General features: G+C 54.4%; 3 protein-coding genes across 3 annotated transcripts; 1 reads left to right on the top strand and 2 right to left on the bottom strand.

The window, feature by feature from the left end:
• Positions 1 to 846: 846 nt before the first annotated feature.
• HER10_EVM0009429 (uncharacterized protein) lies at positions 847 to 6,863 on the top strand (the record flags this gene model as incomplete). Its single annotated transcript, XM_035478916.1, has 3 exons — positions 847 to 3,623; positions 3,679 to 5,101; positions 5,153 to 6,863. Exons 1-3 carry the CDS (start codon positions 1,361 to 1,363, stop codon positions 6,861 to 6,863), a joined length of 5,397 nt encoding a protein of 1,798 aa, XP_035337536.1. The 5' UTR covers positions 847 to 1,360.
• On the bottom strand, positions 6,578 to 8,607 carry HER10_EVM0002642 (RNA recognition domain-containing protein). Its single transcript, XM_035472346.1, has 2 exons — positions 8,108 to 8,607; positions 6,578 to 7,952 (listed from the first exon to the last, which is right to left on the bottom strand). Exons 1-2 carry the CDS (start codon positions 8,378 to 8,380, stop codon positions 7,692 to 7,694), a joined length of 534 nt encoding a protein of 177 aa, XP_035336991.1. The 5' UTR covers positions 8,381 to 8,607; the 3' UTR covers positions 6,578 to 7,691.
• A 2,339-nt stretch (positions 8,608 to 10,946) lies between these two features.
• Positions 10,947 to 13,274, bottom strand: HER10_EVM0007103 (uncharacterized protein). The gene is made up of 3 exons (XM_035476669.1): positions 12,150 to 13,274; positions 11,267 to 12,097; positions 10,947 to 11,208 (listed from the first exon to the last, which is right to left on the bottom strand). The coding sequence occupies exons 1-3, from the start codon at positions 13,215 to 13,217 to the stop codon at positions 11,143 to 11,145; spliced, it is 1,965 nt and encodes a 654-aa protein (XP_035337333.1). The 5' UTR covers positions 13,218 to 13,274; the 3' UTR covers positions 10,947 to 11,142.
• Positions 13,275 to 16,431: the final 3,157 nt, after the last annotated feature.

A 16,431-nucleotide genomic window follows, 5' to 3' on the forward strand; every position in this document is an offset into this window, starting at 1 on the left:
CGCTTGCTCTATCTTTCCACAGTGCCTTTGGACTTGTACGGATACATCAATGCGTATGGCAGCGAAGACTCACCGTAGCTCCCTTCCTCCCGTCCCGCCTCATTGGCGGTTGGCGGGAACAAGAAGGAAAGCGGCATGTGGTAGCAAGCAAGCTGGAGCCTCCTTCCCACCTCACCCCGTGCTGCCGCGGCCCCCCGTCGGCGTACATACTTCGTAGATGGCACGATGGAGACGAGGGGGCTCTCTGGGCCTGGCTGCATGTAAGCTGCAGCCATCGGAGTCGTGGTCACTGGTCAATGGCAAGCGAGGCCGTTCAGTGGCTCCATTCCGACCGCCTCTTTTCTTCTTCCATCTTCTACTTTCCCACCCAGGAGCTCCTCCTTCTCCTCCTTCTTCGACTCCCGACCTGACAGCAAGACCCGTTGACCCAGTTGTATTACTCCGTAGCCCGTACTCCGTACCTACCTTGTTGACAACTAAGCCCTTCCCCTGTCGCGGCTGTTCGTGCCCAGCGGCAGCGGCATTCGATGCGTCTTTCTTGCCTTGTCAGCCCAATCGATGACACGCCTGGGTCTAAGGTATCTCTACCTTAGCGGGTAGGAACAGAGTGACAGAGCACCAAAAGACAAGACTGGAACAGCTGGAACTGGAACAGACTCAAGACCCCTGGTCGACGAGACAGGGTTTCTTGCGCTTTCTCTCCGCCTAAGCCGCCCCCAACCCCGGTCGAGCATCCATCTTGCTAAACCCAACTTGGTGGGCGAATGACGCCGTAGCACAAACCAGTCAACCTCGCCATTTTCCCAGCTCTTGGTTTTCTCTAGCTTCTGCGGCCTGCCGGTGTGTGCTTGAGTCGCCAGGGAAAAGCTCAAGCTCTCTCTTTTCAGTGGGAATTCTCGGAAGGCTCTTTTCTTAACGTCTCGTCTCATATCTTTCTCTTCCACTCTCGTCCGTATCTTCTTTCGCTGCCACCAATTCCCTTTCCCTGCGGCCTATCATCCCATATCTCACCTCTCGGCATCTCATCTCGGTGACCTACCTACCGCCCTCGACTTCCTTGCTCTTGCATACGGCCGACCTCATTTGCGCCCGCGTGTCTGCATCGCATTGGCTGCTATGGCAAGCCGCATATGTCTCTGACGCCCGGCCATATTCACTCTACCACTACTTAGACTCTGCTTTAGTTTATCGAGTAGTTTGTAGGTATTTCTGCAAGTTTGCTTGCCACGGACGGCGGTACGCACGACTCACCGGTGCTTGCGCCCACGTCTGTTCCCGTCTTGCAGCTCGATTAGCGCTTCGCAAATCCCAGCGACGACGGTAGACTTTCCCAAGGGCCAAGGTAGCCAGCCTCGTCGCCATGCCTCCTGCGCCGTATTGGGGGGACTTGTCTGGCCCCAAAGCTGCCAGACGCCAGCGTCGCCAGTCTGAAGACTTTAGTCTCCCGGAGCGCATGTCACCTGAGCCAGTTCCCTCAACCGCAGCAGCAACAACAGCAGCGGCAGTAGACAAACCGCTTCCTCCTCATCCCCCAAAGTCGAATCGCACTTCCCTACAGACAACAAACACCGAGGCCTACACCGAGTCCACGCTCAGCCCCTTCGCATCGCCCACTGCATCCAGCTTCGCGGACCAAGGGCTTGCCCCGCGCCCGCCGACTTTTCCCTACGGCGAGTCTCAGTATCCTGAGGAGCCGGCCGAGAGGCGCCAGCGACGACGCCGAGAGCGCAACGGCGATGATAGGGACGAGGACCTTGATCAAGATTCTCTTTCCGCTCCCACCCCTCCAGCTGCCCCCGATGTGCCCAAGGCACCGCCCGTGAGCTTCAGACATCCATACGGCAATGGTGGTCTGCCATACACCCACCCTGCTCCGAGTCCAGCTCGAACACCGCGACAGCCTAGTCCGCTGGTCGGCCCGGAAGACGAGATGAACCCTGAAGAGTTCTACAAGGATCCTGCCCCCGAAAGGCAACAGCAGGATCTCCCTCCCCTAGACCGCTCCCAGCGCACACTCGATGTCGCAACCGAGACGCGGCCACCCCGCGAGCCCCGCGATCCTCAGAGCTCGTCGAGGAGGAGATCGGCCGGAGGATCAGGTAGAGATGCACAGAGGAGGAAGGCATCTATGGGAGACTCTGGCAGAAAGTTCGCCAACGACCGCTCTCCACTACAGAGGCTAGAGTCGAAGCTCGACACCATTACAAAGGAGGAGAAGCGAGCTCGTGTCCAGGCCGCAGAGCGCCGCGCCAGGGAGAAGGCTGCGGCAAAGGCTGCCCAGAACCCTGATCTACTTCAACCACCTGAAGCTACGCAACGCGCGCCGCGACAACAGCCCAAGCAAGAGCCTCAGCGACCACTGCCTGAGCCCCCCGTCCAGCAAGTACAGGTACATCAAGTGCCTGTGCAGCAGGTGCGCTTCCGCGACGAAAGATATGACGATAATCCGCACGCGCAGCAGCACGCCAACGTCGCTGCTTCACGTGGACCCCCAGCGCAATACTACCCCGAAGACGAAGCAAGATATGCGCCGCGCCAATCGCTCGACGATCGGCGACAACACCAGCAGCACATGCCCGAAAGCCATAGGCGGCATGCATCTGGCCCTTACCCGTCGAGAGGCCCCGCGATGGAGGCCATGGAAGTGAGACACCCTCCGCCCTCTTCTGGTGTTCCGCAGCGAAGTGTGAGCCTTCGCGAGCCGCCTAGCGAACCTGCCGTTGCAAACTCCGGCATTCCGAAGCGCAATCTCAGCTTCCGCGAGCGGGCCGCGAAGGACAACATGAAGTTGCCTCAAGCTGCCGATCCTCAAAATCCCAACGACAGCCCAGAGCCTACGCCACCAGTAGCTGGTTCTAGGAGACCCAGTTTCTCTCTGACTAGGAGCGGGAGCAACAAGCTCAAGAAGCAGCCCAAAGGCGATCCTTGGTTCAGCATCCGGAAGGATGCAGAGAAGAAGTACGAGAACATTGAGTTCCGCAATGCCGCCATGGACCAATCTGCGGCAGAAAAGGGCGGTCCCCCGGTGCAGAGATCCGTGTCGCACGCAACGCGCGAACAGGCATTGCCCCCGGACGCAACAATTGAAGAAGCCAGACAGGCCAGGATGCCCAGTAAGGCTGCGAAGCTAATTGGCATTGACTTTGGAGGAGTTCAACGACGCTCGACTGCTCCGGCAGCACAACACTACGATTCCGACTCTGATGGTGAAGATCCTCGTTACGAAGACCCTCGACGTGCGCCTGTAGCTTCTGGTGGGCGTGGCGATGGATATGCCCATGCAACCCACGGACATGCTGCTGCGCGTGGTAGGCCCACTGACAGGGAGTACTACTCTGAGGATGATGGATTTAGTGACGACTCTCGGGATCTGTATCCCGCAAAGAAGACTTTCCGTCCTGGCGAGGGCATCTACAAACCGCCTGTATACCTCGATGAGTGGAAGAAGGCGACCGTCGGTAGCCTCTGCGGCAACATGCTGGACCTCAGCGAGGAGCGGCTCGCCTCCATTGATAAGGACACTCCTTGGTGGGAGGGTGGTAGAGAAGGCGGTAAGCGCAGAGAAAGCACTTCGCGGCCGCGCAAGGCTGAAGCATTTGACGGCGAGTACGACGACACACATGGTAAGTTTCTTATAGGCCGGGCTGAATTATGCGACGAAACTAACAGACATTCCAGCACCTACACGATTTAAGCCGCCGCTGTTCCTCAAGTGTGGTCCGTTGTTGAGATACTGCGGACTCAAGCACGAGAAGGTTCCCGCCCGTAACAGGAACATCGCTGTCAATGAGAAGACAATATGGAGAGGCTCAGTCATGATCGTCACGCAAGACAGCGATTCCTCGTACGAAATCGCGCCAACATTGAGACTTTTCGTGCAGCCTATCGAGCTCCTACCACCCCCGCCTCAGGAGATCTCTGGGGAGCAGGGCTTGCCACCAGAATACGTGGATCCGATTGCGGGCATCCCGAAGCTGGGTCGACGGGGAGAGACCCTTTACGTCCGCCCTGTGGAGCATCTCGATGAGGCCAAGGACTTATCCAGAGACGAGACCGACAATGGTCTCTTTGAGAAGACGAGAAGTCCACCGGACTACACACCGCCCAATGGCTCTCCGGATTTGCCTGGGTCTTTCGCCAGCCGTAGAAAGCGCGTGGAGATTGACGGAGAGAAGGTTTCCAAGTACAAGGATGTTCGCGGTTTCCGACTCCACGCAGAGCGCGGATGCACGTTCTGGCGCTTCAACATCGAGATCGAGCTTCGCGAGAAGCAGCAGCGGATTGCTTACAGAATCAATAGAGGACCTGCGATGGGCTTCTGGGTTCCTGCGGTGGGACAGTCTATGAACATCATGTTCCACAGCTGCAACGGCTTCAGTGCTAGTGTCAACCCCGACGACTTCAGCGGACCGGACCCCATGTGGCGTGACGTCCTCAACACGCACCAGTCGCAGCCATTCCACGTCATGATTGGCGGCGGCGATCAAATCTACAATGATTGCCTGATGGACCAGAGCAAGCAGTTCCGCGAATGGCTGGCGATCAAGAATCCTCTGCACAAGCACAACTCGCCCTTCACCCTGACAATGCAGGACGAGCTTGAACGGGCTTACCTGGACCGGTACTGCATGTGGTTCTCGCAAGGTCTCTTTGGCCTGGCCAACTCGCAGATTCCCATGGTCAACATGTGGGACGATCACGATATCTCCGATGGCTTCGGCTCCTACGCGCACCACGACATGAACTCCCCAGTGTTCTCTGGTCTCGGCAACGTTGCCTACAAGTACTATATGCTTTTCCAGCACCAGAGCATTCCGAGTGAGACGGACGCCACTGAGCCTAGCTGGGTGCTTGGCAGCAAACCTGGCCCGTACATCAGCGAGTTGAGCCGAAGCTTGTTTGTCGAGCTAGGATCCAACATTTCTCTACTCGCTGTTGATGGCAGAACAGAAAGGACCGAGCTCGATGTGGTCAGCGAGCCCTCGTGGCAGAAGATCATGGACCGCTGCTACGAAGAGCTGCGGACAGGCAGAACCAAGCACTTGCTCGTTTTGCTTGGTGTTCCAATTGCCTACCCCAGATTGGTCTGGCTGGAAAACATGTAAGTCTCTCTTGACTCTGTAATAACATAAAGACAAGCTGACAATTGTAGTCTCACTTCGAGAGCCATGGATCCCGTGAAGGCACTTGGCAAGTTGGGTATGCTCGGCAACACTCTCAACCACATTGATGGAGGCGTCGAAGTTCTCGACGATCTCAATGACCACTGGACGGCCAAGAACCACAAGAAGGAGCGCACAGTCGTAATTCAAGACATGCAAGACCTGGCGGCTGACAAGTCTGTCAGAGTCACTTTCTTGAGTGGTGATGTTCATCTCGCTGCTGTGGGCCAGTTCTATGCCAACCCCAAGCTCGGCCTGCCCAAGCACAAGGACTTCCGATACATGCCCAATGTCGTCTCATCAGCCATCGTCAACACGCCGCCTCCCGATCTGATGGCGGATATCCTGAACAAGCGTAACAAGATTCATCACTTTGACGAGTCGACTGATGAAGACATGATCCCGCTCTTCCACCATGGTGTCGATGGTAAAGCGAGGAACAACAAGCACCTGCTGCCGCATCGCAACTGGTGCTCTATCCGAGAATGGACTCCGGGCACAACACCGCCTCCTACGCCGCCTTTGTCGGCTTACGATAGAAGCCCAAGCCCACCGGCGAGCCGTGGAGGCCTCTTGAGACGATTCTCTTCAAATCGTGGCCCCGCGTACCGACCCGATGTTCAGCGCGATGAGTCTCGGTCGCGTCCTCCAATTTCAAACAACAAGGGCAAGGCTGGTGGCCTGTTCCGAAGCCTCTCACGCCGCAACTCGACTGATGGAGGTCGGCCAACCAATGTTGACAAGCCCAAGCGATCACTGTCGTTGACGCGCGTCTTCAGTCTGGGTCGCCGAAACAGCAAAAAGTCTCAAGCCGATGATGGTGGCATCAATGGCCAATGGGGAGACGAAGATAGCGTTGACGGTAGTGTCGACGATGGATACTATGGATATGATGATGAGTACGACCGCCGACGTGCGCCTAGGTCTAGGGGCATGGGTCTTCGAGGAGGAGGAGGAGGACATGACGAGTACCAGTCCGGTGACGACTCGTACTTCACGGCTCGTCCCGCAGCACGGATGAGGGGCGCACCTATTAGGGGCGGACCTGACTCGGAAGACGAGTTCTCGCCTGGCGATGAGTCTCAGTTCACTGCTCATCCGCCACCTCGCGCTTACACTATGGGCGACGAGCGCCAGGTTCCTCGGTCGCAAGAGATTCTACCGCGGCCAAAGGCGTTCCATCGCACCCCGACCGGGCTGTCAGTCAAGCAGAAGAAGAAGGCGGACGCATATGAAGTCGACCTTGAGGGCGGCTTGGATATTTGCCTCAATGTGGAGGTGAACCAGAAAGATCCTACTGGTATTACGGTGCCTTACCGACTGCTCGTGCCGCGTCTCATCTGGGACGACGCCAAGGAGGCAGCTACAGTTCAACCACCTGCCCCGTCTGGTTTCAAGCGAATGTTCAGCATGAGGAAGAAGGATGCTGGCGCCGTGCAGCCTCAAGGGCCGGCGTCAGAGGAGCAATTCGAGGGATCTGTCAAACAAGGATCTATCAAGCAGGGCTCACTCAAGCAAGGGTCCGCCAGGCAGTCTTCAGTAGCACCTTCCGCCGGACGGGAGCCTATCTACGATGCGCCGCCCAAGAACGCGAGGTACGAGTCGCCTGGAGGTTATGACTCGGCCCGTACTCACGGGTCGTCGGGAAGATTCGACTCGCCGGCCAGGCATGAGATGCAGAGTGTGAGGCAGGGTCGGTGAAGGGAGTGAAACGCGCAACGATGGAATGAGAGTTAATGAGAATGAATGAGGGTGAGGTGTCTTTTTTTCCCTTTTTCTTTAGGCACATTATTTGTTCGAAGCATGACATATGGGCATTGCGACGGAGTAGGATTGCAAACGAGGATCAAAAAAGTTTTTTTTTTTTTTGGATTGCTAGCCTCCCTCTCGTGTGCTCGGGGGGATCAGCTCTTTCTTCGATACCTCTAGGCCGGGTGGCCTTTTACGTTAGTAATGACGATTATGACTCCTATATTACTGGACGTGAAGTGATACATCGTTTTCATCTCTCAGCATGGTTGGCGTTTTGGTGTATGATGGCCCGATGGAGTGCGCAGGCCCTCCTCGCTGGTATCTCAAAATTGCAGGAGAATGCGGTCATGTCAAACTTTTGATTTCTAGTTGCAGCCTTCACAAATCAGTCAGTATTGGACGACGACAAGGGGGGCAATAGAAAAGGGGGAAGAAGAAGCAACCAACCTTTTCAGACTGAATCACGCATGCCGATGTGCTTTTTCTACGAACCAGCTGGCTTGTCTTGAGCTTGGTCGCGACACATCGGCAAAGGCCAACACCCTATCGAGGCCTTCTTTTTTCCTTCTTTTTTAGTCCTCATCCCATCCTCTTTTTTCGCTTAGGAGATTCCGATATGTGGCGTAAAATATCGTCCCAGACTCTGCCCCCCGCACTTGTCTGCCAGCACCGGGACCTCGAGACCTCGAGACCTCGTCACCCCCTCATACTTTGCGCTGGCCCTTTGCCGTCCTTCTTTTTGTTGCTTCTTCTAGCGTTTCGAAGGGGAAAAAAATCTCATTCAATGTCATCGCCGTCCTTGGCAGCAACGACCTCCCTCTCGACGCTACGGCTGCGACTGCGTCCGCGACCGCGGTTCTGGGCTCTCGCGCCGCCGCGGATGTTGTTCTGGTTGTTGTTGCCGCCCTTGCCGCCGGGCGGGGGCCGGACAAAGGCGAAGTCGACGTAGACGGTCTGTTCGAGGAGTTTCGCCTCGTGGGCGCCGTCGATGGCGGCGCGGGCTTCGGCGAGGGTTGCGTATTCGATGAGGGCGTAGCCCTGTTTTTCAATGTCAGTCAGCCCTCTGTGTAATTTCCCAAACGTTTTCCATCTCTATGGCTCGTAGGAGATCGTAGTCTACACAAGGGGAGAAAGAGAAGAAGGGTAAAAAGTTTCAATGGTAAGCGGAAAAAAGTAGAGGTGGAAAAACACACCTTGACGTAACCGCTTCTCCGGTCGAGGTTGAGGTGCAGGTTCTTGATCTCGCCGTACTCGCCAAACATGTCCTGGATGGACTCCTCGTCGGCCTCCTCGTGGACGTTTGTGACCATGATGATCCAGCCCTCGATGGAGCGGACGGCGGTCGCGCGGCCGTGGGTCTGCATCTCGGACTCGTTACGCGCCGGGGCGGCGCCGCTGCCGCCGGCTCCTCCCTCGGCGGCGGAGGGGGAGGGGGGGTTGTCGATTTCCATTTCCACGTCGGCCATTTTCGAGGACTGGGGGCGGTGGGGTTTGGGGAGAAGGAAGCTGGTAGAGTTAGCCCTGCTGGTTTTTCAATGCCTTGAGGATTTTCCGCTGTGAGCTTACGATGGGGGTGTTTTCCGTGGAGGTTGAGGGCGAGGGAGCTGGTGGTCAGCTTTTGGCGAGGCTGAAGGATCGTGAGAAGGGACAATGACAGACCGTAAACCTGACTGCTCCTCAAGATGCGCGGCGGGACGGGCAAGGTGCAAAAAAAGTGGAGGGGACGTTGGAATGGAGATTTCTGAGTGGAGGTACGTAGCGAATTGCGGGAGCTTGTGCACGGGCTCCCTGACGATCCTCGCGTGGCCGCGAATCTCAATTGTCCCCTGAGCACCGCGATGGGACAGTGGGTTGACGATGTCGATGAATCAACGGATTATCACACAAGGAGGAGATGCTTGGACATGTAGCAACCGTGTTAGAGATTTTTTTTTTATTGCAAAGAGTAAACAGCATGGTGTATATATGAGGATATCGAAGAATTGAAGAGCGAAGAAAAAGGAGCGAGGTAGAAAGGAACGTCTCGCTGAAATGACACCTCTGGTTTCTGGGGACCAAAACTCCTGTAACGCCTGACCCAAATTCCCATCGTCCACCTGCCCCCTAAAAGCGCATCATGGCCTACGATGGGCAAGCGCTTGATCAAAAAGGCATCAAAGTGAATGCGCCATTCTGAGTGTGGAATTCTGAAAAGTTGACCATCTGGTCATGGAAGAAGAAAAGAAAGAATTGAGAAAGATTTGGAAGACGTGGCACTTTCTTAGAAGCGCATGCACATCATGAGGCAGTCCATGCAGCTCGAACAGCACTGGGCCTGTGAGGTATTCAGGGCGCTCGTCAGCGGGATGTAATCGATAACGCTCAGATACGATGAAATATTCAAAATGACTTACGCAAGACCAGCCCTCTTTCTGGGTGTCCTCCTCCTTGGGTTGCACCATGTTGGGATCCATGGTCTGTCTTTGTGGTTGATCGGTCGTCATCTTGAGTGATTTTATTTGGGTGATTTGAACGGTGTGACTTATTGGCAGCTTGCTTGCCTGACGTTGAGAAGGCTCGATTCCCTAGGATGAAAGGAGTGACTGGGATTCAAATCGGCAGAGAGAAGAACAAAAAAAAATAGGACACGAAAATTGCAGTGAAGAAAGATTACTCCGATTCGAAACGAAAGAGGGACAGGACGTGTGTGTCTCCTCCTCAATTATATCTCAAACAAGCACATCGATCTCATTGCACCGGTCTCATCTCCTTGGGTGCCCAGGAAAACTAGAGAGTAGGAGGGCTGTGCAGCATCCCCGCCAAGGATCTTCCCATCCATACAATTTTAAACCTCGTCGACGCAGAATACGCGGACGGCTTACCACTCTTCGTACACAATACACAAGCACCAGTGACAACCACCACAGGCTCGCGCTGCAGGACAGCTGCGCATCCGCCAGATTAAAAGAGGGGGGCCCCAAGTTTCGTCTTGGCGAAGTTGGCTCAAGGGGTGAGGGTCAGGTCGTGTCGTCGCGCGCGAAGAAAGCGGATACCCGCACTCGATTGCTACAAGAATCACCAAAAGGGTTACATGGAAGTGACACGGCGAGGCAGCGAACCAGAGCGCCAAGTTGGTCAGATAAAAAACTGGCTTCATGGGCCAATGCTGATCGGTGTCCGATACGGATAGGCAATTGGCCCGTGATGCCCAGTTTTCCGTCCTTCATTGATCGAGAGTTTCTCTCGTTTAGAATCCTCTCTCCGGAACGTGATGCCCGGGCGGTTGCAATTAAGAGGTTTGTGGGTGTGTCTATGAGCTATCTTGGTGAAACAGTGACACTTGAAACAGCCATTATCCCAGCTCGACTCGAAATGGCAGAAAACCGTTACCTTTCATGGCCATCCGGCATTGTCCCCAACGTAGGTTTTGGTGTTCCCGGATTCCGAACCGCCAGCAAAATTGGACCTCTGGTAAGCACATGTGGTTAATCTCCCAAGCACTTTAAAGACGCGGCGGCATTGCGTACCCCTGAGCAGAGTTGCGTAGGCAGCAGGATCGCGACCCCCCCCCCCCCCTTGTTTGCCATGCGGCACTGCTGTTCCTTTTTGTTAAGGTTTTGTCGTAAGGACGTAGTATAGGATGCAGCTGGCTATGAAAGTGTACGAGGCCTAGCTAAGAGACAGGATGATTCTGGGGTCGAGTCGAACAGATGACTGGTATGCTACAAAAGCCTCAATGGGCCCGGCTCACCATTTTTTCACCGTCCGGTAGGGCTGAACCTGAATCATAGGTTGAGGCTGTGACAAGCGGGAGCTTTAAACGAATCGGCCAGCAAACACCTTTCAGCTGTTCATGGATTGACCTCTTTCGCCGGACTTTCAGTCTTGATATATTATTCGACTTGACAGCTCACGCCACACTTGGTATCTCTTTGCGTGTTGATGCGTGCTTCACCTCTATTCTCCAATCTGATCAGACCTTATTTCTGACGTTCGTATTTGCTACGTTGAAAAGGGACAGTTCAAATATCTTAGTCAAGCCGTGTAAACTTTGTCTCCATCAAAATCGCCAAGCCGATATGGTTTCGTTTTCGACCCTAGAATCCCCGGGCACAAACTGACATTTCCGTTCCTTCCACTTTTTACTTTGATCAACATAGACCCCAAGTAGTTGTTACAGCCAAAAAAATATACCCAAACCGCCAAACAAACAGAAGTTACAGTCTTGGGATAAGCAGGTGAATAAAGCTCAAGCATTAGTCTCCTTCCCCGTATACTCGGCAGTCCGACCGACCTTCTCCCACGGTGCAAACGCCTGCAAACTTGATTAGCAGCTGTGTAAACAAAGAAAAGACAGGGCCAACAGGACTTACGTTATCCACGTTGCGCAACGGCGCAGCGAGCTCAGGGAAATGTCTGCACAGCACGTCCTTCATCGTGTTCTTCTGCACCCAGTCCATACCCTCCCGCGTATACACCTCAGGGCACCACCCATCGCCGGCGAGGAACCGGTCAGACTTGATGCGGCGGCTCGCCATGAGGATGAAGACGCGGAAGGCCGTGTCGCTGAAACCGAAGCCCTCAGGCAGAGGTTCGCTGAGCGTGCCAGCCAGGAGATCAACGGCCTCGATGTCGCCGTTGTACACCTCCTCCAGATCCGCCGCCAACTTTGCGGCCTCGGGACCGGGACCGGTCAGCTCCTTGAAGCTGCGGACGGCAGGCATGTGGAAGAGACGGCGGAAGGCGTTGTACCTTGGCACACCGCGCTCACGATCACGGAGGATGTCGACGGTGCCCATGTCGAGGTGTCTACCCTGAGGGAACTCTCTGTCTGCGGGTAGGTGCAGATCACGGAGGAAGTTTGGCATGTTCTTCGCGCGAATGGCGCCGGGGTAGTTGACGCCAAAGGAGTAAAACACGTCGGCAAAGTTCAAGCCGAGGCCGTTGCTGTTCGAGGTCTTATCGTCTAGTGGTGTGCGGGCCCTTTCGAAGGCAACTTCCTTCATCGGAAGAGTGTCGGCGTGTTGGCCGCTCTTGACTTTGAAGAAGGCAATGTCATCAGGGACGAGCGGGTGCAGACGATACACGGAAACAAATTCTTCGGTCAGGGAGTATGGGGCGCCGTCTTGATCGGTTCCCGAGCCCGGGATTCCTGAGATGACCTCGGACTTGTTGTCGAAAATACGGCCGAAGACGTGCCACAACTGTTCGAACCCATCAGCGACTGCAACGCAGAGACTTATACAAGAGGCTTACCTTGTCTCCAACCAACCCCCACCAGTTCGCCTCCATACCAATCTTCAATGTCGGATGCTTCAAGATAGCAGGCGTCCACTCGATGGTGTGAATCTTGGCCATGAGTGCACAGTTGATCAACCTCGCCGTGTCAAAAATTTCATCACTCGTCCACGATGGGTTCGACAGCTTGAGATGTCCGGCGATAGCATTATGCTCCAAAGCAAAGAGGGTGTGTAGCATCTCAAGACCAACCCACCAATTATGATGGAAGCCAGTTTTGGGGATGCCGTTCTCGCGAGGAAGGAATTGTTCACCATTTACACGGTCGACAGCAAGCTGTCCATCATGGCAATTGGATCGCAGTTCCACGGTCTCAGCCTCAGTCGAACCATAGATCTGTGAGCCATCCCACCAGTGCGTGTTTTCGTTCTTGTAGCCCGGCGATTCGTCATCCAGCTTCGAGAGAGTACTGTCAACCTTGGTCTTAAAGATCTTCATCTTCTTATCGGGCCAGGTGTCTCCCTTGGGCATCGGAACGTCCCAAGTCTCGTCGCTCGAGGCATGCTGCGCCCAGTCGTGGACCTGGAACTGAATCCAAGCCGCGGCGAGGAGGTTGACGATCGTGGCGGGCTTAAAGCCACCTTCCGGTCTCGCAAGGATCTTCTCAGAGATAAGCCTCGGGTTCGGCGTAAACAGCTCCTCGTGAGTGGGCATCTTGGCATGCTCTCTTGGGATGTTGCGGCCGAAACGCATCCCGGCGCAGCCCATCTTGGGCGCCTGGAGATCATTATACAGACCATCTGAGTTTCTGACAGCCATGAACTTGGTGTCGGACATGGGACATTGTGCCGTTGTACCTTGGTCCTCAGGAGAGGGGTACGTGTCGTAAAGGTTCTTCTGGCGGAGCTCGAATCGCAATGCTAGGAGGTTGAAGGCGCCAATGATGGCCGGCAGTTTGTGCCACGCGATGAAGACGTTGACAACCTTCCAAAATTGAATGAACAAGAACTTGAAAAGGTCTTCCGCCGATTGGCGAACCTGGCTCTTAGCTGAAGGCTTCATCTTCGCTGGTAGTCGAGAGATCATTTACTTCCGGACATGAGAGGATCTTCATCAGATAGGTACCATGCCATTCTTATACAGCTGTATTACCACACATTGACGCCCGCCTGCGAGCCTCGAGCAGCAGTCACATGCCAGCCAAGGCATGGAGGCTGTTCAAGGCAGTTTCTGCATCAAGCCAGCATCTCGAGCCTCGTGTAGCAGCATGTCATCCCGCCACCAGGCAGACGACGAATGGAATTTGTCTCAATCGTCAGCATCTGCCACGAATAAGAAAGCATACAGACGCGCTGCCGTTCAGCTTGCCGTTGAAGTGTATCCTCGAAACCGCCCCCAAGAACGGCGGGGTCCCATACTTGTCATCCAATGTCTGGATTCAGAAGGTAGGAAGTGAAGTGATAAGTGTGTACAACTCGATGCTGACTCTCAACTTACGTCCGCCGTCCAATGAGCACTGCCGGGGACGATCTCCCTTCCCGGCCGCCTTGCGCAAGCGACCGGCTGAGGTCAGCCAGCTGAAGCGCCTGCTGACATGTTTGTCTACACGACTGGATCTGGTTCGTACTTGACCGCGAACTTGCAGCTGTAGAAGCCTTTCTTGCCTGGAAAAGGGAGATGGCTGCCGCATCTTTATCGACACTCGCGGGATACCAAGCGGGACTCAAAGTCAGGATGCAAGAGAGCAGAGTACCTGGTGAATGTGAGGGTGTCGTCATCTTACGGGGCTTCACATAGGCCAATTGATGACTCGACTGGAGGCTGATGTGCATGGCATGACTTGTGGAGTCGAGCCTTGGTGGCAGGGTGGCCTGAGACATCGAGATGAGCAATGATGAGTCCCTCGTTGGCATTACGGTCTCTCCTCCGGCTCCAGGTGTCAGCGCACCCTAAGCTGTGTCTGTTGATGGGCATTGCCTTACGAGGTGAAGTGAAGCGTCGATTAATTCACATGCATTTCTCATTTTCGAAGACTGTATAGGTAGAGGTCTTGGTCAGGGGCTGTGTCGATTGCATCTGGAGTTGACAATTGGAAGTGTGGTAATTGAAGGGGAAAAGAGAACGAAACTGTGTCTTCGCGGGACATTCACGCTGTCCTTGACGATCCAATTTTTTGCTCAGTATGGGAACAGATACGAGGCAGGAAGGTACAGTCAGGGCAACTTCCACATGTTAAAGGCTACGGGAAGGAGGCATCCCGTTCACCTCCGTCTCTTGAAAGGTAAGCAGGCACGGGCACATATACGGCCTTCCCTTTCCAGCGAGCTACATATCCGCATGTCTCGCATATATACTCAGGGAAGGTCTCGATGGGAAGTTCCTTCCTAGAATTGCTTGGCATGAGATCGCTCAAAGGATGTGTGCGTTCAGCGAAGAACTTGTAGAGTCAGCCTGCTACCGCCGCTCACTTGCGAACATCAATGCATTCAGCGCGCGTGCGTGGATCGCTGCCCGGTCACCATCTCTAGGCGAGGTGGAAATGAGTCGCAGTCAACTCCCATTATTAAGGCGAGCGGGAAATAAGTGAAGATATGCACTCGACCACCTCCAGTGGAACTCTTCTTCATACCATCGCGCGAGGCGACGAATACAATGAAAAGTGTGGTTGAAAATCAAAAATTGCCACAGCGATGGCCCCGAAGGACAATCGAGAGAGGTCTACTCCGCGATGTGCAATGCAGGCATCCCTCTCTGCAGTCCGGATTTCTTGATCCCCAGACTGCCCATGAAGGTAAGTATGAAGAAGGAAAAGAGGAAACCATGCAAAGGCGGGAGATTGGGTGGGATTATATAGGTGCCCAGAGGGCAGCAGAGTGGGGCGGCATTGGCCTCAATCACTCGGTGGATCCGATCAATTTACAGCCAATGAAAAACCAAAACCAGGTTGCTGTTTTTTGATTGGCCAGAACGGTACGGAGTACGGAGTATGTCCTTGGATCTTCTACTCACGTGATCAAACAAACCGTTGGAACCTGGCAGGCAGCCGTTGGGGTGCTTGCTACCTTAATATCTTACAGGAAAGAGCACTGCTACCAGGCATCATATGGACGGTTTGGCTGCGAGATGATCCATCTGGAATCGGCGCGAATAGCGCATTGTATTGAGCTGACCTTGGCGCCCATGCTATCTTTGATGAATGATATATGTCACTCAAATACTGCTTCACTCAAGTTACGGCCGACCTATGCTGAAACTTTAGCTTCCTTCTCAAAGTCGAAGGTACGGACCACGCAAGGTACCTTAGCATAAGTGAATGGCCACAAACTGGATGGAGAGGCACGTTGCAGGGACCTCGGGAACGATGGTACTTAAATGCCTCCAAATCGCCAATGTTCTTCAGAGACCGCAATTCCCAAATACGTCAGCCCGGCAGCATCGCGAAGCATGAACTAAAAGCAGTTCCTGCCGGATGCAGATCGAAGAGTTTATGGGCCTTACAGGCCTGCGAGAGGGGAAGTCAATCAGCCCGATGCTCAGCCTTTACTTCACAAGCTTAGGAGGTTGCCATCCGTCCCTTGGCATATTTGTGTCGACAAATCTCTTCCGGAAGAAGTGATCGACTGCTGTGACTCGTTGATGAGGGCATGCCACAGTGAGTAGAGGAAGTTTCTCTGGGATGGAAAAGTGGATGAGTTCACCGTTGCTGCTTAGAGAGGTACATGAGGCTAAGGCTGCGACGCGTAGCTGTGCGAAGTAGTCACAGTTCAGTCTCAGGTATTATTTGACTAGAAATGTCTAATCGCAGAACGTTTAGTGTTGTACGATAATTGGCAGTGTCAGCGTTTCTTCTTCTTACACGCTGGCTGAAGTCGACTGACTAATCAACGTGTCGAGGGAAACTAGTTGGCACTGAACCTTTCGAGATACTCGATGCAATACCATGTTCCGCAATGTCATGTCATCTAAGACATTCAGTATAGCCATGAAAATGGCCAACATTGACAACGAGAATAGCGAATTCGAGATGCTACGGCCTGCTATCAATGGCGAGATGCTACTCGAGCTAACCCCGCGTCCAGCAACTGATGAATCACAAAACCGACCACTACAAAAGATCGCCAGAAGTAAGCGAAAGAAAACTTTCACAGGCTGCTGGACTTGCCGCGAACGCCATGTGAAATGCGACGAACAGCGACCAGCGTGCCGGCGCTGCGTTGCTGGCAAGTTCGCATGTCAAGGATATGGCACGCGACTGACCTGGCTCTCGCCCACGGGAACGGGAACATCAAGGAGTGGTGGC

This window comes from Colletotrichum scovillei, assembly GCF_011075155.1.
Source record: "Colletotrichum scovillei strain TJNH1 chromosome Unknown Contig00002, whole genome shotgun sequence".
Lineage (NCBI taxonomy): Eukaryota > Fungi > Ascomycota > Sordariomycetes > Glomerellales > Glomerellaceae > Colletotrichum > Colletotrichum scovillei.

Excerpts from the sequence above, each read along its gene's own strand:
- HER10_EVM0007103 (XM_035476669.1), bottom strand. The coding sequence starts at position 13,217 with ATGATCTCTCGACTACCAGCGAAGATGAAGCCTTCAGCTAAGAGCCAG. Across the intron at positions 12,098-12,149 it reads GGGGGTTGGTTGGAGACAAG|TTGTGGCACGTCTTCGGCCG; the intron begins GTAAGCCTCTTG and ends GGGTTCGAACAG. Across the intron at positions 11,209-11,266 it reads CGTTGCGCAACGTGGATAAC|GCGTTTGCACCGTGGGAGAA; the intron begins GTAAGTCCTGTT and ends TCAAGTTTGCAG.
- HER10_EVM0002642 (XM_035472346.1), bottom strand. The coding sequence starts at position 8,380 with ATGGCCGACGTGGAAATGGAAATCGACAACCCCCCCTCCCCCTCCGCC. Across the intron at positions 7,953-8,107 it reads GGAGAAGCGGTTACGTCAAG|GGCTACGCCCTCATCGAATA; the intron begins GTGTGTTTTTCC and ends ATTGAAAAACAG.